The sequence below is a fragment of the Polypterus senegalus genome, chromosome 17 (assembly GCF_016835505.1).
Source record: "Polypterus senegalus isolate Bchr_013 chromosome 17, ASM1683550v1, whole genome shotgun sequence".
In the NCBI taxonomy this organism is placed as follows: Eukaryota; Metazoa; Chordata; class Cladistia; order Polypteriformes; family Polypteridae; genus Polypterus; species Polypterus senegalus.
The window spans coordinates 96754678-96777200 of NC_053170.1; the positions used below are offsets into that span (position 1 = coordinate 96754678).

The following is a 22523-nucleotide window of genomic DNA, read 5'->3' on the forward strand; positions in this document are numbered from 1 at the left end:
AATTTTCATTTTTTTCCTTCGCCAAGCGACACTCAATTTCCTGGACTGACAAAGTGAAAACAGGCATTGAGGAGGAATTTATGAGAAAGGAAAGAAAACGGAATTATTCCACTGAAGCAAGTACTCGGATCTTTTACTCAGCACTTCGTTGAATCCCCCTTTTGGCAGGCACTCCAGCTTGGAGTCTACATGGGTTGAACGTGACAAGTGTGACGGGACGCCTCCACGCTGGAAGGACCGGGGGGAGTCAACCTATTCAGAGAGTTACCCCGGAGCGCTAGAGTTGACCCTAAGCTCTTCTCTCACGATTGCTCGGTTTGGCCAGGTGGCCAGATCTTTGGTTGTAACAACCTTCTTCCATTTAAGAGTTATGGAGGCCACTGTGTTCTTGGGAACCTTCGATGCTGCAGACATGTTTTGTAGTCTTCCTCAGGTCTATTCCTTGACCCAATCCCGTCTCAAAGCTCTGCAGGCCATTCTTTCGACCTCATGGCTTGGTTTTTGCTCGACCGTGGGACCTTCTATAGACCTTCTAAATAGCTGGGTACCTCTCCTTATCAAATCCAATCAATCAAATTGACAACGGGTGGACTACAAACAAGGTTAAGAAACATCTCAGCGATGATCAATAGAATGAGGTGCACCTGAGCCAAAGCAAAAGGGTCTGAAAACTTGTGTGCCAGTGGTAGAGTTCAGGTTTTTATTTTGAAGAAATTTGCACAAATTCCTAAAATCCCATTTTCACTTTGTCTTGATGGGAAAAATGCTGCTGTAACTTGCATTTAGCTCAGAATCTAAAGGAACCATTTTAATTCACGAACGTGGAACGGAAAGGCACCTGCTGCTCTCTCACAAGTCCTCCTTGGAAAAAACAGAGGTGTGTTTATGTGTATTTGTGTGTGTGTGTGTGTCAGAGTGTGTTACAAACTCTCACCATGAAGGTGGGCTCACAGGTTGCACCATTGTACTGCCCCTTGCTGTCATCGCACTTGCAGCGCCCGCACTCGCAGATGCCGCGGCCGTTACAGATGCCCTGCAAAAGGAAAGAAAAAAAAAATATTAGCAAGTCGGAATTCCCATAAGCCATCGCTCTACAGAAGCCCACATGTGCCACCAGTTCTAAAGTGTGGAATGTCTCAGCACTCTCTGTGGGCACCACCTGGGATGGAAAACATCAGTGCCAGCAGACCACAAAAATGTCCCAATACAAGGGTCTCATTTACAGAAACGCAAAACATTAGGTGGTTCACCTCTCCTTGTCACTCTGAGGGGACTTCTTTGTCATGGAATCAGATCTGAGAATGCCTTCAAGCAGCTATGACCACTATGTGTCCCCAAATGACCACTGCTGATCCTTAAGGGATGACTCAAGCTACACAAAATGACCCCATGGGCTGCTAGGGGTGGGCCACTCAGACCCAAGATGGAAGGACAAAACAGAATCCTCCTCCTCCTCACTCCATGGGTCTTTGTCCAGAATGTGGGTGCCCACACTCTGGGATTGTCAATCTAAGGCAGAACAGTGGAATATGCTGCCACAGGCTTCCCTACTTTGTTAGGGAAAATAAGGGTGAATTTTCATGACTTGAAGACATAATCACCACTAACCCACCGTAATAAAAGGATAAGTGTCTGTGTGTCTGTCTGTGTGTCCGCCTGGTTGCAATGTCATTCCAGAAGATAGTCACAAACATTTGTAGTAATAAAATACATTGCATTTGTCATTCCAACAGATGGCGCCTCACAAACATTAATACTGTCTTTACAAATAACATACCAAATGGCAGATAACAAAGACAGATGCATTGCATTTGTCATTCCAACAGATGGTGCACTGGTTTTACAAATCCCATGCCAAGTGGCATATAACAGAGACATATGCAATGAATTTGTTATTCCAACAGATGGTGCATCATAAACGTTTGTAGTAATAAAATACATTGCATTTGTCATTCCAACAGATGGCGCCTCACAAACATTAATACTATATTTACAAATAACATACCAAATGGCAGATAACAGAGACAGCTGTATTGCATTTGTCATTCCAACAGATGGTGCACTGCTTTTACAAATCCCATGCCAAGTGGCATATAACAGAGACATATGCATTACATTTGTCATTCTAACAGATGGCATAATGCTTTTACAAATCCCATACCAAGTGGCATATAATAGAGGCACGTGCAATGAATTTGTTATTCCAACTGAATAACATCACAAACGTTTGCATTGCATTTCTCCATCCCAAAAGATGGTGCATGCCTTGGCAAATCCCACGCAAAGTGGCACATAACAGAGACATATTCTTTGCTTTTGTCATTCCAACAGATGGCGCCTCACAAATATGAACACTGCTTTTACAAATCCCATACCAAGTGACATATAACAGACATGAAAGTAAGAACTGCACTGCACTCTGTACGCATCACAGTAAGCTAAAACTTAATTAAATTTGCTTTCAGAGCCCCCGCTAATGGCCATTCGTTTTTTGAGCTGGAAAAAGTCCGGTCAAATGGTGACTGTGTGGCCAGCAACAGCAACCCCAAAGGGTGAGAATCTTTCTGAACACTTCCTGAGGCTTTGATATTTTACTTTGGACATCTGTCATGCCTGGGAATGGAGCTGCTGGGCTGCTGTGGTCCCCCACTGGTGAGTGTGAGATGAAGGCTGGTGTTCTAAAATGGAGCAGCTCTTACCCCTTTGCTGTCGATGCAGGTGGCGTTACTCGTTGGACACTCGCAGGCATCGCCGGCCCAGCCATCTTCACAGGCACACTGGCCCATGTAACACCGGCCACGAGCTGGAAGACAGCAAATGACACAATTAGAGCTCTTCCTCCTCCTCCTCCTCCTCCTCCCTTGATCAGCTAATAAATCTATCTTCATTTTATATAGCGCCTTTCACAGAACACATCATCCCATCATGCGTCCATTCAGATTCACACAATACAAAATCATGCAATACAGGAGGTAAAGGTCAAAGTTGGATGATGAACTGATAGGCCAAATGGAGCAGTTTCTGTGATGCAGCTCTCCAGACCAAAGAATGAAGTCGAGAAGTGGCTTGTGAAGTCCAAAACTTTCTCTCCTCATTACAGCACTGGTCCAAGGCAAAACATGACCATGTCTTAATCCCATCAGGTGACACAGGGGTCCAAACCTATTCCAGTGGTCTGGCTTTTAGTGGTAATTTGAGGCCTATTCAAACCCCTTTTGAACATTTTGTGTCAATGCTTCCCAACAGCAGCACTAACCCCTACGCCACCTGTTAAAGAACTTACACCAGTCTAGCCTGAAGTCTCAAGATGGCTACCCTGCACGTCTTTGAGATGTGGGTTTAAGACCATAATGTATTAAAAACACACACACAGGCACAGGGAGAACATGGGGCCATATCTCATGGAGAGACTGCATATAAAGCTAATGCCATCTGCTTGGGGTGTGGAGATAATTCTGGATAGCTCTCCCTCATTTTCTTGGTCTGGGGAGGTCTATTCAGATTGCTTCTCTGATATTAACACTTAGAAAATCTGCACATCTTTCTCTGGCTCTACTACTTTTTCCTCAGTAAGCATCAGTAGAAAATAAAAAAAAAACGAAGCTCAGGAGTGTTGGGGTGCCAGATTTCCTTACATAGAAGGATTTGGATTACCCAGACAAGTGCTTCTGCAAGGCTGGCACATGAGGAGGACTGATATGGCCTAAAGTGATCCCGTGATGGAACAGCATACCATTGCAGAGGAAGCCCGCGAAGCGTTGGCACTGGAGGCTGTTGAATTCACAGTATTTGCCCTCGTAACGCTCTAGCGGATTTCCAGAAGGGTGGCACTGGCAAATACCACATATGCATTCCCCACGACTGGAGCACACGGACGTTGTGTTGGGCATTCTGCAGGCTGCATCGTCTTCTACAGTCAGGGTAGAACAGTTGCAGAAGGGGCCTATCCTGGAAAGAGCAAAAAAAAAAAAAATAACAGACATGCGTATTAAGAATCAGAGTCTCAAAGGCTGACGTGAAAATTCAGTGACGTAACTATAGGCTAGTGTTGAATCGGTACTACAGGTTTCACTTGGTTATTGAAACCAACCTTAGGACCTCAGAACCAGTGATAAAACAGTTCTGAAGCAAATAATGGATAACTTCAGGACCCCCGCCTCACTCCAGCCCCCCACAGTGGTGCACTGCACCATTGATCACCTCCTAGACGTGCTGTGACTTCCTGATCTCTTCTTTCTCCCACAGACCCGAGAAAGGCCAATGAGGACAACTGACTCCGCCCCTTTCTGGTCCAGCCACTATAAAGCTGAGGCGCTCGTTCTGGAGAGAGCAAACTGCAGGGTGGAGCTCCGATGTGAATATCGTCCACTCTACAAAGCCTCGAACCTTCCCCAGCATTGCTTGGCTATTCTGCTTTTGTTCCTTTGTAATTATGCTTATTTTTTGGACTCTGGAGTTATAAATTGAGGCCCAACAGTTCTTTTGTGAACGTTTTATTCCCTCAGTAGATGACTATATATATTGTCATGTGGATACGTCTGAGGATCAACGTCCACGCTCTTCCCAGGTATGTATGACTGCCCAGGTCCCAGAGGTGGCGCTGCTGCCATCGGCCATGTGACGTTCTTCCTCCACAGTCCAGAGAAAAAGCCCAGTGAGGGCTTTAATTTTGTTTAAAAGAACAGTCACTAAACAGGGAGGGCCACATTGGCAGCCCAAATTGCTTTTGGTTTACCCTTCGTCCTTCGACCACCACAATATATATATATTCATATATATGTGTGTGTGTGTATACATACTGTGTCTCTATACAAAAAATGATTGAAATTAGTTCACTAATTCCAGAAAGCACCCCATCTGCACCTCATGCAATTGAAAAGAATAGCAGCTCGTCACAGACGGAGGAGAACTGAAAAAGAAGAAGAAGAAAAGGCGTCAAGTCCTTACCAGCCTTCGGAGCACTGGCACTGGCCGCACACCAGGTCACCATGGCCATGGCACTTCTTGGCATTGACAAGCCTATTCTGTAAGAAAAAAAAAAATTAACAACTGGCATCAATAGGCCTCTTTTCATACTTCCTTCTAGGAGACATCTTCAAGTGGTAGATGCTGCTTCTGGAACATTCTGTAGGACCCCAGACCCATTGCGCTCCTTCCTGGTGTTTCCTGGAACTGCCTACAGAGCTTAGAAACAGGACTGCATCATGGCACACATCTGGGGAGCACTACAAAAAAATGTTGGGGGTCTGCGGCTGAAGGTTTCCCAGAAGTGCAGTGGCCTCCATAATTTTTAAATGGATGAAGTTTGGAACAACACATCGGGTCAGATCAGGTTGAGGAGCATATGTTAATACAACGCATTGCCACACCCACCACATGATGAAACAGCTGGTTGGCAACCCCCCCAGGCCGACACACGGTCCAGTCCCACCCTCTGGAAATGACCCTCAATCTGCTACAGCCAGATGTTACATGGGCATCCCCTTGGCCTGATCCAGCCACTCGGGTCCTCAATAATGAGCCGGATCACCCTCAGGTAATCGCGCCACATGGCCATAGTGCTGTAACTGACACAATGCCTCATTCGGGACTCCATGAGCAACATAAAGTCAAACCAGCGGTCTGAGAGACACACATGAAGGAGTCCAGTCTTCATCTCAGGTCACTGATAGCGTTCATGTCTCACAAACAGGGAGCACCAGGACTTGGACCTTCATCCTTTTGCATACATATCAGGAGCGCCACACACCCCTTTCCAGCAACCTCATGACCCACCCCATGCTCTCCCAATTCGTCTACTGACTTCAGAGGAAGAGTCACCAGAGACATGAATGTCACTGCCGAGGTAAGTAAACCTCTAGACGAGGTCGACACTCTCTCCGCAGACAGACACGCTGCGGATGGCCGTGCCCAGGAGTTCATTAAAGGCCTGGATCTTGATTTTTATCAGGACCCTCACAAGCCCAGACACTCAGACCCCTCACTCGAGAGCACCAATCAGAGCCCCCATCTACTCTGTGAAGATCACAGCATCGTCGACAGACTCAAGATCCGTGAATCTTTCTTCACCAACAGATGTCCCACGGCCGCTGGACCCCACGACTCTGCCCACCACCCAGTCCATGCAAGCACTGAACAAAGTAAGAGCAGAACACACCACTGACGAACCCCAGAATCAATCAATAATCTGCCTCCGCTCTTCACCGCACTCACAGTACCAGCATACAGACCGGCCATGATATCCAGCCATCTTGAGGGGATTCCGCAAAGTCTCAGGATGTCCCACAGAGTCAAACTCTTTGTAAAAACCAACAAAAGGCTGCAAAGAATCTCTGCCGATATTTGTGCTTGCGCTCCATGAGAACCCTCAGTGCCAGGGTGCAGTCGATATTGGGGCCCCCAAGAACCTGATGATCACTCTGGCTAAACTCCAGAAGAACCTGCGTGGAGGAACTTGCAAAAGGTCAAGCATCACTGCACAACTCCATCGATCTGGACTTTACTACAGTGGGTACCAACTGAAGGCTGAACGAACATAAAACGAAGTCCAGGTCACGACACCCACGTTACAGAGTGATTATCACCAGCACTGCAAGTGTGATGGCTACACCGAGTCTCCGTGCACCACATTAAGATTGGTGCTGTGCCGTAAATGAAACAAGTTTGAGGTTCTACTGGCACGAAGATTTTGAAAGGACAACTGCTCAGCATGGAGTTTTTGATGCTGATGGAGAGCAGAACACCAGGTGCCCCTTCTCCAGGGACACAGTTAGTACGCCCAACCAAACATAACTTTACAACAACCAATAGAAATGGTCACTAGATCATAGCCAGCTTCTAAGGGAAAATTTAGATCTGGGTTGCCTTTGAGTGGTGGCTCTGAGGGTTAGGGATCTGTGGCAGCAATCAGAAGGTTGCTGGTTCGAAGCCTGTAAACAACAGAAGTGATTCCACTCTTGAGCAAGAACCCTTAACCTGCAATTGCTCTGTCCTGGGTATGACGTATAACCTGCATCCAGCCCTGCAAGCGGCTCCTTCCAACTTACAGGGTTGGTGGCAGGATTGGCACTCCAGCCACCATAAGAAAACCTCACACTGTTCCAGTGTGGTGCCAAGGTGTCACCCGCTGCACTTGGGTCCCAATCTGGGTGGTTTGTCTTGTGGTGGGTGGGGCAACACACTGCGCCAGCGTATGCTCATAACTTCTCTCTATGCCATTGAGCTACGGGACAAAAATGGAACCAACAGCACCATTACAATCCTTACAGGCTTGATTTATTCCTTATTATTCTGAGCGTGCCCTACTGTCAGATCCCGCCATACGCACCTTCTCACAGGAGCACCGGGTGCACAGAACCCCGATGTCGACGTTTAAGGCGTCCGTGAAGGTGGTGGGCTTGATGCGGACGTTCCCTGACTGGTCTTCGGCGGGGAGACTGCAGACATGCTTATCGCCCACCTTCTCCTGGGCCTGCAGTTTCACTGTGAAAGATTCCTGGAAGGCGAAAGTGCAAAGTCAAACACCAAAGGGCATTGGAAGAAAAAAAAAAAAAAAGTCAAATGAGTACCACTTGAGAGACGATATTTACAGGCTGGGGGGATCCTGATGTGGTGACTGGGGGGATGCCTGTGGGCTTTTGATCCAACTAATTTCAAAATGAGAGGCCAATTCTTGCCTTTATTCTGGACTCCCAGCTTTGTGAAACACGCCGGTCCTTTGTGATTTAGTGTAGCATTTTAGAAACTCACAAAGCGATTGTTTTCCTCAAGTGGTTGCTGTCTGATTTCTTTGCAAAAATAAGCCGTTCTGTGAATTTTAAATCAGCTCACGGACCTACTGAGAAGGCTGGTCAAAAGGTAGGAACGCTGCTTTGACATTAGAGTCCGAAACTAGCAGGCCAAGCACGCAGATGGTGGGTTGATCTCCAACTGAACGTGTCAGCAGCCAATGGGGTCTTCAGAACGGCACAAAAGCCAGAGAAGGGCATTGAAGTCACTACTCGCATGGGCCGTGAACTTCACAAATGGAACAGAAGCTCGTCTGTCTGATGTCTCATATTTCACATACCATAACAGAATGGAGAAAAATAAATTAAAGCACAGAGATTGCTGCATGCTGTTAACTCCGTCAGGCACACGCCATTGGCTGTCAGAGAAAAGGGGGGCACGCATGACTGCGCCTGAAGACCAGCATGTGGACGGTTATGCAATCTTCAGCCAGGATACAGAAACGAGATCAGTCACAGCAATCAACAAATCTGACAGAAAAGTCGCGTGATGTGACATCAGCTTAACTTGCATACTTTTGGATTGTGGGTGCAGAATTAGACAGACACTGAGAGAACATGCAAAGAATATCAGAGAGTGGAATTCAGATTCAAGGCTTTGGATCTGTGTGATACCACCCTATCCTAAATGTATTTTGGTCTACACTTGATGCCACCTCTAATGCACCATCCTCAGGCACATAGGATAGCATTAAGTCCCACAGTTTGACAAAATCAGTTTGATCGTACCACCACTCCCGGGGTCAGCTTGAAAGTTCCAGCTTCTGTCTTCTGTCCGGACTGAGACAGCACCTCTGCTTTGAATGCTTTGGGGATGTTTTCTGCACGCATGCTGATCTTGGAGCGGATGTTCTAAAAAAAAAAATGATGAGGAGAAGTTAGGAAAAACAGTATAGCAATCAAAGTAAACAATGTACGGCTTCGTTTCCTTTTCAATCCTATTTTACTTATTCCTAATTTTAGATTTCACATCTATCATGGCGGATAAAATCATTATTTTTCTTTGGTAAGTTTAGAAAGGCCAAGCAAAATTACACCTTTTATTGGCTAACTAATGTAATCTTTTTAGTTAGCCAATAAAAGGTGTCATTTTGCTTGGCTTTTCTCTACATTCATAATGACTAACACGGTAGGCTACAACACCCTAGTACTTTGGTAAGTTTGTAATTTTGCTCAGATGAACTACAATGGATTATAAATGGCAATTTACAAAAGCCATTTACTGACCAATTGAAAACAACTCATCTAACTACGTATATCTCTATTCATTCTTGTAAGGGACCAGCGAGCAACGTCAAGTGTTCTGTCAGCGAACTGGCAAATAAACGTTTCAGCAAAAAACTTCCGTATCGAAATACCAGTCACAGGCTTCCATCTGCTATCTATTTATATTTTGTATTATACTTTCTTTTATTAGTATTATTCTACTTTAATAAATACCGTGCTGATTTTAAATGTCTATGCTTTATCCTTCAATTTTGTAACCGTGTTACGGACGAGGGAACTACATGTCCCAGCTGCCCCTTGGGTATTCCACTATTGGACAGTTTTAGTAGGGCGCAGGGGTGGCTGGGAAGAAGGCGGGCCCTTTAAATGCTGGAACCTACAAGGCGCACGGGAAGAAGAATCAACGTTGTTTGTTTGTCAGTTAGTCAGTTAGTTAGTTAGTTAGTTAGTTAGTTAGTTAGTTAGTTAGTTAGTTAGTTAGTTAGTTAGTTAGTTAGTGCCGCTGACGGTTCACCTGTTTGGATTATACATCGCTATCTTGAATTATTGTCTGGATTGGAGAAAAGTTCTGTTTCGTGGCCGTCTCCATTGTACTTCGAGGGAGGTCGAGCTTCCACGCAACTCATCCCGACACACTTCAGAAACGGTCATCTCTACAAACAGTCTGCCACTGTCCAAGCTTTAATTGCATCCAATACATGGGACTGGTTTATGGACGTAGCCGTGAGTGTTTATTATTGTGTATTGTATTTGTTATCGCCGTTGGTTAAGGGGAGGGTTTTTTGCATATTTCTTGGTCATATTTCTTTTTCATTTAATATACCGCACAGTATTTATTTGATTTGCTGTATTTCGTGCCTCTGTGTGTGAGTGGTGCCAGTCGGGCCAAGGCAGGGTGCGTCCCTAAGACGGTGTGACTCGGAAAGGCACCGGACTGCTACAAATGCGAGAGATTGGAGTAATAAAGTAAATTAAGGACGCCTGGTGACCACTGGTATTCATTTTCTACAGGGTTACCATGCTGGGGGGATACTCCAAGAAATGTTCAGGGTAGTAGAAGAAAGACCTTGTGGGTTGGTAAGTAGTGTATAACCGATGGGTGTATCAGCCTTCTCCGATATTCTTGAGACGAAAGTAGCATTTAGGTCTGGGTGTTATCTGGGGGCACCCGTGTGGTGTTTATGCCAAAGACCAGGGGTCTCTATGTGGAGTACTAAGGAGTGACTAGCAGGGTAGGCAGCTCTGATACATACGTGTGTATGTTAATTCTACACTAATCCAATAGCAAACTTGGTGAGTTGCAGTCATCCTGCAATAATACAACGTTCCTCGGTGCCAGTTGAAGCCCACATGGAGGCGAAGGGCTAGGTGTTTGTAGTGTATGTCCCTTAAAATGAGCAAAACTGCTCTCCTTGTTGTCCATGGGGGTTTGTATTCGCTGGAGTTACATAAGTGGTACCCCTTGGTGTCCCAAATGCGCATCTTTTAAAATTCCTAAACGGCACACACATGTGCCTAAGTCGCCTAATGGACTAACCAGTGTGATGTCCTTTTGCTTTTCCTATCTTTGCCTTGAATGACCCATTTTCAGTAGGCCTGTAATTCATTTTAAACTCTGCTGCCCACACTGATGCTCTGGCACACGTATACTGGAAGAGCTGATCGACGGATCCCTGAAGTAAATAACTAAAACTCCAATCTCCACGCAAACCACAAACTGTAGAACATGCTGCCTTTACCGTGAAGGCTTTTTTCAGGAGGTCCAGGATATTGGATGAATCTTCTTGAAGTTCACCGATGTCTGACACTGGAAAGTAATGGCTCAGCTTCTGCATTGGGACATAAAAATACAATTTTAGTAACTTTCAAGGGTTGTGTGGTTCCCCCACCCCCCCCACCAAGCAAAAAGTAGAAACATTCTTTGACTTTCCATACAATACAAAATGCAGCCACCCCCTCCCTTTCTAATTAGTGTTGTTAGGCTGAAGCCAGATGTCCTCCTCTGGCTTGTATTCACATTTTCTTTTTGTCTTTTTTTTCATTCATTTTTCAGTTTTGGTCATTTTTGTTATCATAATTTAATGTTAATATTGTTCTGTTCATCTATTTTTTTTTTTTGTGTGTGTACTGACTAGCAAGGAAAATGTCAGTCTGTTTTAAATCGAAGGACTGGATGAAAAGACACGGTCAGCAAAACGAAGCTAATGAGTCCAAAAAAAAAAAAGTGTGAAACCCACCAGCACTGAACCAAAAATCAGAGTCTCTGAATTTCAATACCAGTATGAAAAAAAGTCACATTTAATCGCTATATAATCTCCAATTCACAGATGAGTCAGGATCGCACAAGGTGAGCTTTGTACATTGTCACTGTCACACAGTCCCCGTTATCCTCGATTTACCTACAATTATGCTCTGATTTGACACTATGAACCTAAAGATGGGTTATGAGATAACGACATATTAATAGACATTAAGTATTTTAACAGAATTATTGGGTTGTTCATTAGGCCAGGGGTTTTTAATGGTTCCCCTGTCCCTATTAGGATTTTTAGACTTTAAGTATTTTCATTTGTGTATGTTTGTGAATATTTATCTATTTGTGTACAAAGATATACAAGATATAAACAATATAGAAAACTTATACAGTAAAATCCTGATTATCTGTGCCCCGATTTACTGAGATGATGAACTTTTAAATGTGTAATACACTACTTTTCTTATGCAGTAATTTAGAAAAGCTTTGCTGTGAATATTGTACCGAGCACCCTGGAATCGAGAGGGAAGTAGTGTGGCGCATCGCACGTGAAAGACTGGAGTAAGACGGGAGGTTGTGTAGTTACTGCCTCAACCTTCTCAAGATGGAGGCGGTGCAACACTCCAGGAAGGCAAGCAATTGTGCGGCACACCTGGGATTCGACATGACTGAGACGTCCCGGCTATCAAGAGGGAAAAAGGCGCGCGGTGCGGCACGATGACACATTGCACCCGGGAGACTGGAGTATGACGGTGGGTTTTGTTGTTATTGAGGATGATGGCTGCAACATCTCGAATTTACATCAAAGGAAGAGGGGCGTAGTGTGGCATTATGGCGATACGTTATTGTGCAGTGCACCGGGGGGCTAGAAATGGATGGAGTGCATTTCAGTACACCAGTACTGAAGTCCGAAAACAGGTATCGATACCAATGTCAAAATTTTAGTACTGATCCAACACCACTAGTAACACGTGAAAAGAGGTTTGAACATGATACTGTACATTTTATAAATTGTAAAAATCTTTTAGATCTTGTAATAAAGGCGCTATATTGCACCTGACCTGACACAGATTGACATGGAGGCACATGTAAAAACAAAAACTATTTTCCTTCAGCTGGAGGGCACGTCTTCGCTGTAATCCCTTTAGTCACAACACAGTCCCAAATCGCAGCACACAATGAAACACAAAAGCGCTTCTGTTTCCTCTCGGCACCACCACTCCTCCTCTTCCTCCTCCTCCTCCCACCTGACTCTGGCCGCTGAGTGGTGGTCGCTGGCTCACTTCCAGGTGTGACATATATGCTGCCCACATGGGCTCAGGAATCCCAAGCACCGCACCCCTTGGCGGTGCCTGCGGGACCCAACATGGCTGCACCCAAGTCCAATTCCCATTGACTCCTGTGGGAAACTGAGGCAGCGCTCCAACTGCGGCCATCTAGCGCCATGGGGGAGGTATTGCACTGTCCAGGGCTGTGCCCCCTGGATATAGTGTGCAGAAGCATCCCGACCAGGCATGGACCCCGGCCGCTTGCCACAATCTGTAATTTTTTTATCTGAAATGGCTGCAGCCATCAATGTTTATCCAAGGTAGCATCAGTCCACATTACCTCTGATAATTGGAGTTCTACTGGACATCATTTTATATACTGAATATACTCGCATATAAGTCGGGTCTTGAAACTCATAAAATCAGAGCCCGACTTGTATGCCATTCAAAAATACAACACTTTAATTTTTTTTTTTTCCTCTTCTCTGACACATCGAATTTTGTGGCAGCAGCACAGTTACCAATTTCTTTTCAGCACTTCGACTTTTAATTTAAAACCACCTTCATATTTTCTTCTGATCAAATGCTCCATCGTAGATAAGGGGTGCTCTTACGATAAAGGAGTGGAGTAGCAGGGTGTGAGATACACAAAACGGAGCAAACGTCGCTTCGGAATAGTTTTGGGTATTACCGTGTGGTCATGTAGGCACAATACATAAGGGGGGGGATAAAAGGCAGACAGTGTGCTCTGTGGTTACTCTCTCAGGTGGCCGCCACCATATCATAATCTAATGGACCAATAGCGTGAGTTGAGTATCGTAATCACTCTGTTTTCTCTGTCTTATGGTGGTTTTTGTTTCATTTGAGCCAATTTTTAAGTGTCCTTGGGTATCTTGAAAGGTGTTTTTAAATAAAATGTATTATTATTATTACCTGAGACACAAGGATAGCCATTGCCTACATGCTGATCTCTACGTTGGCAGCATTAATGTTCACTTTCAACTCGCAGAGACATGAGATGAAAGGCTACTTACCTCATAATAGGAATACGAGTGGTTGGTCACCGCAAATATTGGGATAATATTGTTCTCCTGCAACAGCCGCACCAACGTGGGGACAGAAGGGTAGTCCTGCAGTGTGTCGTGAGTGTAGGACCCTTTGTCATTCAGGTGGCAGGCTTCATCATTCCGCTTTAGGATCCCGGCCAGGACGTTAACCCCATCTCCCTCGTAGTGGAATGCCGACTCGGTAGAGAACACCAGCAGGTGAGTGCTCTGGTCGCGCCAGCCAATTTGGTCCTGGTGAACACAGAGAGAAAGGAAAAATATCGGTCAGTAGAGGAACATGGAGTGATACTAGAGGCACTGTTATGCTAATCCTCTGGTATGCTCTTTGTTTTCCATTCAGATTCATACTTGTATCTTTGTTGTTTTTAAATTCAAATATTTCTTTTGTTTTATTTAGAATGTTTGATCCGTTTTTCAGTTTCTGTGTGTGGTCGCATGTTCTGTTATGTTTCTTATACTCTGTGGGTGGAGCCCTAAGAGGCGGGACCACCCTGATATCTCCGCCCTCAATTTATCATCAGAGGCTGAGAGCAAACCCTCCAGTGGTCCATTGAAGATCTCTTGAGTGCATGGCAGTGAGTTTTGGATTTTCTGGTGTGTTAGGACATGGTTTTTGAAATTTGGATTGTGTATTGGGCCTTGTTCACACAGGAATGCCTTTTAAACTGCCCCTTTTTTGTTTGTTTTTTTTTTTCTGTTTTGAAATTGTCTTAAATATTCTCATTTATAAAGAGTCTGCTTTGTGACCAGCCTTTTTTATTTTTTATTTTATGGTTCCTTTCCCTAGAAGGGCATTTTTGAACATCTCATCGAACTAAAACCCTGGCAAACAGGCTGGAAATCCAATGATTCACAATAAGCACAAAAGATCCTCAAAAACCCCCCAAGTGCATTTGAAACGAACCACCAGGAGCTGTGGGAGACCCCCCGAGAATTTATAGAATGGAGGGCAGATCCTGGTGGTGATTGGAAGGTGGCCCCGCCTCTAAGGGCACCAGCCACAAAACGCATGGAACAAAAAACAACAGGCTTGGATACATAAAATGTAAATCATTAACAAAAGAAATTCCAACACATAAATATACAACAAAGACACAAAATAAGCATTGGCACACAAGCCAGAGGAAGAACCCTGGCTGAGATATAATAGGCATGTGACCCGACTGATTAAGAAACCTGGAGCAGAGTCAAAGTACGATACAGTAATCCCTCGCTATATCGCGCTTCGACTTTCACGGCTTCACTCCATCGCAGATTTTAAATGCAAGCATATCTAAATATATATCACAGATTTTTCGCAGATTTCTGCGGACAATGGGTCTTTCAATTTATGTTACATGCTTCACCAGTTTGTTTGCCCAGTTTTCATACAAGGGATGCTATTGGCAGATGGCTGAGAAGCTACCCAATATTAAATAAAACTCCTCAATGATATACGATATGCTTCCCGTGCGCTGCTTCGCACACTTAAAAGCTCTAACAGTCCGTATTGATTTTTCATTGTTTGCTTTTCTCTGTCACTCTCTCTGAGAAATACAGGCAGATTCTTATCCATCATGCAATACCATCAGGGCGGCGTATGATTGGCCCCATTATCTGCTCCTGACAGAGAGGGTGTGAGCAGAGGGGCTGTTTGCACAGTCGCTATTTGCTTAGAAGATACGGACGCGCCTGTAAAAAAATGCTGAAAGGCTACCTTCACGTTGATCCCTTCATTGTGCCGCTTTATCTTAAAAGCGCACCAGCCCTATTGATTTTTGATTGTTTACTTTACTCTCTCTCTGACATTCTCTGCTCCTGACGGCGCACGTTTGAAGAGGAAGATATGTTTGCATTCTTTTAATTGTGAGGAAGAACTGTCATCTCTGTCTTGTCATGGAGCACAGTTTAAACTTTTGACTAAAGGGTGTTACTTCATGTCTAGAGGGCTCTAATAATGTTAAAAAACGTATTTAGAAGGTCGTAAACAGGTTTTCAATGCTCTAACTGCGAAAATATTAGATTTATAAATAAAGAATCCTACTTCTTGGAAATCCATTTATCTGTCTGTAGCAGATCAACCGCTATAAACGAGGGTTTACTGTATAACTGTGCGGAGAATATTTTATAAACAGTGTGGGAGAGTTTCTAAGAGCTTAAAATATATAAAAATAACCATATAAACATATGGTCTCTACATCGCGGATTTTCACCTATCGCGGGGGGTTCTGGAGCGCAACCCTCGCGATCGAGGAGGGATTACTGTACCTTACAAACGGCCGTTTGCAGGATAGCATCAAACCCTCCTTCGGGGGCATCGAGATTCCCAGAGATGCGTTCCTTGTCCAGCTTCCGACGAAATGTGTTGCTGTCGCTGGTCAGGCGGATTACATTCTTGAAGGAAAATGGAGGGTCGCTGTCCGGCCAGGGCTGCTTCAACCTGTAAGGGCATAAAGCTAATTTAGTCAAGAGACATATAAGGAACATTTTTTAAAAAGGACACAAAGGGGAATTTCTGGGAGAACTCGGCAAGTGAAGTGTTCATCTGTAGTCGAGGGTATGGTGCACAATTTTTAAAATAGGCCTTGTCACGTGTGCACGTCAGAGGACCTTCTCGCAGGCTCGGTCCAGGTATGTAGTAACCCATAAAGACAACAGGGGGTGCTGCAGTTAATGTCATCTCCATCTTTCCCCACAGTTGCCCGGTGAAGGTGTTTGACCCCACCTCTTTCGGTCCAGCCACCATTAAACCTGTAAGGAAGAGTCTTTACTGGCCAGAGCAACCCATCAGACAGACCTCCACCAGGAGCCACTGCAACCCGGTACTTTGATTCTGAATTCACATATATGGGATGCACACCATAGAGCATTTTTATTTTTGGTGTCCATGCACAATGAAAGGGACGACCTGGTTGGCACCCCAAAATTTCCTCACTGCTTCCTGACCTGTCACTCCCGTGCCCAGCCACGGTCTTTTATTTATGTTGAGTTGTTTGACCACTGTTTGTGAAATATTAATTCATCACAAGCAGATGTGCTCACAGAGGAGGATATGCAATTCTTAAAATTCTAGTAGGCCTTTAAAGGTTCATTCTTGCCTAGTCAAGAGATGAGTTACAGGAGTCCATCGTGGCAGGGGGTTTCTCCAAGATGACCCAGGAGTAACATAACGTCAAACGATTCTCCTTCATTTGATTCATGAAAGAGTCTCGTGACTCTGGTTTGTTTTATTTACAAACTGAAACATTACTCGAGAACAAGTCGTACGGTTCTTGTTCATTTGATTTGTGAACCAAGTCATTACCCGAGAACGAGTAGCACAATCCTTGTTCACTTGCGAGTCTGTGCCATAACAAACGATTGTCGTTCATTTGATTCGTAAGGGAGTGTCGCAATTCTCCTTCATCTGATTTGTGAACTGAATCGTTACTCAAGATCGAGTCGCTTGATTGGTGAACTGAATCATTACCCGAGAATGAGTTGCACAATTTTTGTTGTGGTTCTGTAGCATAATGACCATTAGACCTACAAAGAATTTGTTTGTGGACATTCTGTCTTGGAGTCTTCAAGAGTCACTTACTTGGAAGGCCTCATGTCCGTCTGCGGAACCGTCACTTTGTCGACAAATTTTCCGAATCCAATAGTGTAGTCCCGGGACAGTGTTCCCACCAATTCACCTAGAAAATATAATGAAAATTACAAAATGGTGTAGTCCTTGAATCACCGAACCTAAAAAAAAAAAAATGGCCCCTTGTTGTCTAAAGGAATCCACAGCAAAACACCTTATCGCCTCTCTGCAAACTTTATTTTTGGAACCCTTTTTTGTATTTTGAATCGATGTAACATCCTGTTGCTAGTAGCCGTGGTATCAAAAGACGTCATCAACACAACTGTATAAAAGTCAGCATGGTGGACAACAGTTTGTCCAAGATTGTGGATTAACTGTTAAAAACAAACTGTGACGTGTGGTAGTTTCTGAAAGTCTCGGAGCTTATTGAATTCTACCCAGTGAAGAGCTTTTGTCTTATGTTTTAGTGAAGGACTCATTGTAGTTTTGGTATTTGAACTTGACATCTAATTTATACTCCTGTGGAAAAAGTAAGTACATCCCACTGAAATGGGGTGAGTGTTTGAACATATGTGAACTGGCAAACAGATTCTCATGTGGACAGTGCCTACAAATAAAGGCACTCGGGCTATAAGAGTACAACGGGCACAAAGAATTTCTGAAAACTTGTGAGACTGCTCACACTACAACCCAGCAGCCTGAAATGTCTGACATGACAGAAATTCTTCCAATCGTAACGAAGTATGGAGGGTTTGGATACAAAAGAGTGAATTTGCAGTTTGAAAATGTCGAAGGGCCAGTTGGTTACTTATAGCAACATCTGCTTACAAGACTGTCTCGGAAAAATACGTACTTAAGTGATGGAGTTGGGCATAGCAGGCTTTTTATTTATTTATTTATTGCATAGAATGTTTTTCCTAAAGAGTAACATTTTCATAACCCTAATATCCCCCAAGACTGACTTGCTAAGTTATATAGGTCTCTCTTTAAACCTTAAGCCAAACATGTATACCTTACAGTGATGGTGACAATCTAGTTATAATATTACCAAGGCAGCTCTGTAATGTATGCATGTCATTTAAATTTAATAAAATAAATTGACAAACTTAATATGATCTCAAAATTCAAGGGATTTGAAGTATAATGATTTATTTTTAAATATGAATCTTTACCCATGATTCCTAGCTCCAGTATCGTAGTGCAGTACAACTGTCCAATCAATGCACAACTTTACAGAGTTTTTCCAGCCAGAGATGGACTATGGAGAGCTTGCCAAGACTGAATCTCGTAGATGGTGGTGAACAATGGAGAGCGATTTATTTGCCAAGTTTTAAGATAAGTTTCAATGTAAGCCCATTTGGGAGAGGATCCTCGGCAATGTGTTCAAGGGCTGCAGTCAGGTTGCCGTTATGAGTGCTTCACTTTATCTCTCCATGTCTGTGCTTTCTATGCTAAAGTCTAAAGATTATTATTATTATTATTATAGTTGTTGTAATGCATACATCATCAGACATTAAGATCCAACAGCACTAGCGTTATGGTTGGGAGTCCCAAAGCACTTCCAGAAATGTCCACTAGAGGCTTGATTTGAAAAGGGCCATGCACAATCTTCATAAACTAAAAGATTGATTTATTCTTCACAAAAATGCTCTTCAATAGCAATGATGTTCCATGGGGCACAACAACCATAGGAGTTGCCCACAAACAATAAGACAATCGAGTGCAACCAAAGTCCCAATACAGAAAGCCAAAGACAGAGCATGAACTCAAAATCTGAAAATTGTAACCAACAAGAAGATCACACTCCCTCCCTGGCACTTTCAAGATGAACCATCAGGTTAACTGGTGGTGATTGGCAGGGGGACCACCCACAAAACGCATGGAACATCACACAGGCGTAGAAAATAGAGCAGATAACTAACAAAAGTAACATTAACATCAATAAATGGCACAACATGAAACATGAATTTGAACCCCAGCCAGGGGAGAAACCCTGGCTGCAATAAAGTGCTAGTAGTGAAAATAACACAAAAGATTATAATCACTACAGCCTTATTGAAATTTTGTACATTGGGATTTAAAAAAAATATGCTCCCACTCAAATTTTGCCACCCTGGGTAACCACCTAATTCACTAGGCCTGGCAATTGGGTGTCGCAAACCCTCTCATACTGCACAAGAAACAATGGCCTATGCAGCAGAAAACCAGTCGGTGATTGCAACTCGGGCTTCTAGTGAATACAAAAATCAGAGTGCCTGCCCGGTTAAAGGTGACTATGCTGCACACGAGCCATGTGTGTGAGGACTTACACCAGATTCTTTTTTTTTTTTTGGTGTGAAGAAAAATACTTTGCAAAATTTAGTGAACATCCTAGGGTGGATGGAGATCATTTTTGTTAAAGTAACGCCAATTGTGGTATGGACTTGGCCTCAGGTTTTCTTCTAATTTTAAATCCTCACTAACTAATTCATCCTGGGCTGTGGTCCTTCAAGACATTTCTAACTTCTATCGCGCAGCTTACCCAATCTGTCCCCCATCTTTTTGAGATTTTCCAGATCGTCGGACATGGAGTTGGAGAAGTCCATGAGGATGTAGAGGTCCACAGGTGTCTCCAGGGGTTCGAAAACCTTCATCTGGAATATCCTCTCCTCACCCACACGCATGCGCATCTTCATCTGCTGGGGCGACACCTGCGTCTTGACCAGCTGTGTATTGATGGACTCTTCCTACAGGAGAAGCAGGCAACGGAATGAAAACGGAGCGATTTTTGAAGAAGCCAAATGCAAACAACTGAAGTGAACTATGCCCCTCAAAAAGAAGTGACGTCATGTACCTTTATTATCGAATATTCACTGCTTATTTGTACCAAATTCAGGCACTGGTAGGACTTCAGGTTACTTTGCAGGTCACAACGGGGATATTCAAAATCCTGTAAAAAAAATATATATATATATAAATGTGTATTTAAACCTCAGATTATTTGAGAAGCAGAACAAAAGGACACAGTTAATCCACCTGGTCAAGTAGTTACCTGAATCAGTTTGTTACAAGTTGTAGCGGGTGTGTCATGTGCTATTGTCCCTGTTGTCCGTTTGAATCTCCTTAGGGTGTACATCAAGAAATGGGTTACTGAGAGTTAGCCAAAAATGGGGAGGATACAACGTGGTCAGGATGGTTGGGGCTGAAGACTCTTCAACCAGAAAAGAAGGAGAGAGGAGAGAGAAATCGAGCGGTGGAGCAAGGAGGAGCAACGAGTTGGTGCCAAGAGTCCACCTACTGGAAGAAGGGAGATGCGTCTCTGACGACAAAGTTATTTTTTGGTTTCACCGGGGCAGTCAACCTTTCGGAACTAGTAGGACAGAACATTTTTTGTTATCGGCCCGGCTGCCGGTGTACTCCGTGAGGCTTCCAACATTACACCTTGCTCAGGAACTGTAAGGACGGTGATCCAATTTGGGAAACCGGGTTATCTCAGGCGAGAACATCTCGCAGCCTAATCTGTTTTTGATTTTTATGTACTTGCTTGTTGGGGGGGGAATTACTTAAACTGTTTTTTGTGTCAATATGTAAATATAACTTTTCATCGTTTTTAAATGTTGTCTTATGTTGATCTGGGTCATGGGGTGAGGGGGTCAAAAATAAGGACGAGCGTTGGTCACGTTACTCCGAAAGATTTTAATAATGAACTGATTTTTCTCTAGCGGTATTCTGATCGTGCAGCAGCACAGGGTGGCTGTACAAAGTAAGGGTTCGTAGAGGGAAATCGAGAGTGAACCCCAAACCCAAAACAAACGCCTAGTTGGTCAAGAATCCTAAACACCAAAGGGTTTGTATTAATGGAAACTAAAAACTTAGTATTGTCGCCTTCTCCTGGCATGAACGGTTTGGCCTTTCGCCTTCCTACCAGAGAAGTCTTTCTCTCTCTCTGGCTTTCTTTCACCTGCAAGCTCAATTTATGAGGGGGGCTTCTGGAGGCTCTTTGAAGTCCTAGCTCACCGGAGTGCTTATGTGCCCGCGATTTCCTGCAGCCAGAATCTTAACACTGAGGACAGCTCCCTTAAAATCTTGCTGGACCCCAAACGTCATCTACTAAGACAACTCCCAGACACCCTTGCGGCAGTCAGCACTGTGGCCACACCCCACTGAGGCCGACCCAATCAGACGAGGCAGTGGATTAGAACACCACCCAGTCATCTTTGTTTTTTTCTTCCATTTGAAGAATAGACCTCTTGTCATCACCACCAGTCTGCCCAATCTCTTAGAAGGGCAATCAAGTTAAAGCGTATAAGGAGTCGTGTCAAGGCCATGAACACTGCCTAAAGAGGGAAAGATGGACATTGTGAAGAAATGAGAGAGACTGTGTACAGGTACTGCCCACAAAGGTGGAAATGAGAAGCACAAAGGCAGGGGACAGCAGGTGTTTCTGGAGGGTAGGCGCCAATTCAGATCCCATCTGCTCCAAATTAACGGAGTTTGCTATTTTGTTTTGGGGTTTTTATGCTTATTTGACCCTTTTTTGCTAACTGACAATCGTTATTTGTATTTACTGAAGGGGGATCTGGGATGTGGTTCCATTCAGGCTTTTCCCCTTTTTGGATGCCCATGGACCCCATGTCTTGACAACAACAGATTTTTATATAGCACATTTTCATACAAAAAAATGTAGCTCAAAGTGCTTTACAAAATGAAGAATAGGAAAATAAAAGACACAGTAAAAAATAAAATAAGTCAACAGTAATTAACATAGAATAAGTAAGGTCCGATGGCCAGGGTGGACAGAAAAAATAAAAACTCCAGACGGCTGGAGAAAAAATAAAAACTGCAGGGATTCCAGACCATGAGACCACCCAGTCCCCTCTGATCAGTGTTTCTTAACCTCTGCTATTGGTTATCATGGTAATGGGTCACGATAAGGGTTAGGGTTAATCAATCATTCACAATGGATCCCCTACCCCGCTCTAGTGATCACACCCAATTCACAAAGGAGGACTCCCAATGCCCCTTGGTGGGTTGTGAAGACACGTGGCGAAAACTGATACAGTAGAGCACTTTAAAACACTGCTGAAAACACATTACTTTAACATGGCCTTTTTATAACTTCATTTTAATCGTAATTTAACTTAATCCTGATACTCTGTATGTTCAATTCATCATTATAACTATTCATGGTGGCTCTAAAATCGGTACTGACCCCTACTCTCTTTTCTGTTTCTTTTTCCGGTTTCTTTGTGGTGGTGGCCTGCGCCACCTCCACCTACTCAAAGCTTCATGATGCTCCAACAATGATGGACGGATTAAAAGGAAGAAGTCTACGTGACCATCATCATCATCAAGCCCTTCCGTGAGAACCCTAAATCCAAAGAGGACTGTTTC

General features: G+C 43.9%; 1 protein-coding gene across 8 annotated transcripts in view; it reads right to left on the bottom strand.

Annotated features, from left to right (window-relative positions):
* itgb4 (integrin, beta 4) overlaps positions 1–22523 on the bottom strand; it is a 102658-nt gene that overhangs the window by 39318 nt on the left and 40817 nt on the right. For all 8 annotated transcript variants that reach the window (XM_039740504.1, XM_039740502.1, XM_039740501.1 and 5 more), the window contains exons 4-15: positions 19984–20079; positions 19672–19876; positions 17163–17259; positions 15851–16022; positions 13571–13834; positions 10754–10843; positions 8517–8639; positions 7328–7495; positions 4948–5024; positions 3734–3948; positions 2700–2803; positions 935–1033 (exon numbers count right to left, since the gene is read on the bottom strand). In XM_039740504.1, coding sequence (XP_039596438.1) covers positions 935–1033; positions 2700–2803; positions 3734–3948; positions 4948–5024; positions 7328–7495; positions 8517–8639; positions 10754–10843; positions 13571–13834; positions 15851–16022; positions 17163–17259; positions 19672–19876; positions 19984–20079 — 1710 coding nt within the window. The remainder of the gene's footprint in view (positions 1–934; positions 1034–2699; positions 2804–3733; positions 3949–4947; positions 5025–7327; positions 7496–8516; positions 8640–10753; positions 10844–13570; positions 13835–15850; positions 16023–17162; positions 17260–19671; positions 19877–19983; positions 20080–22523) is intronic.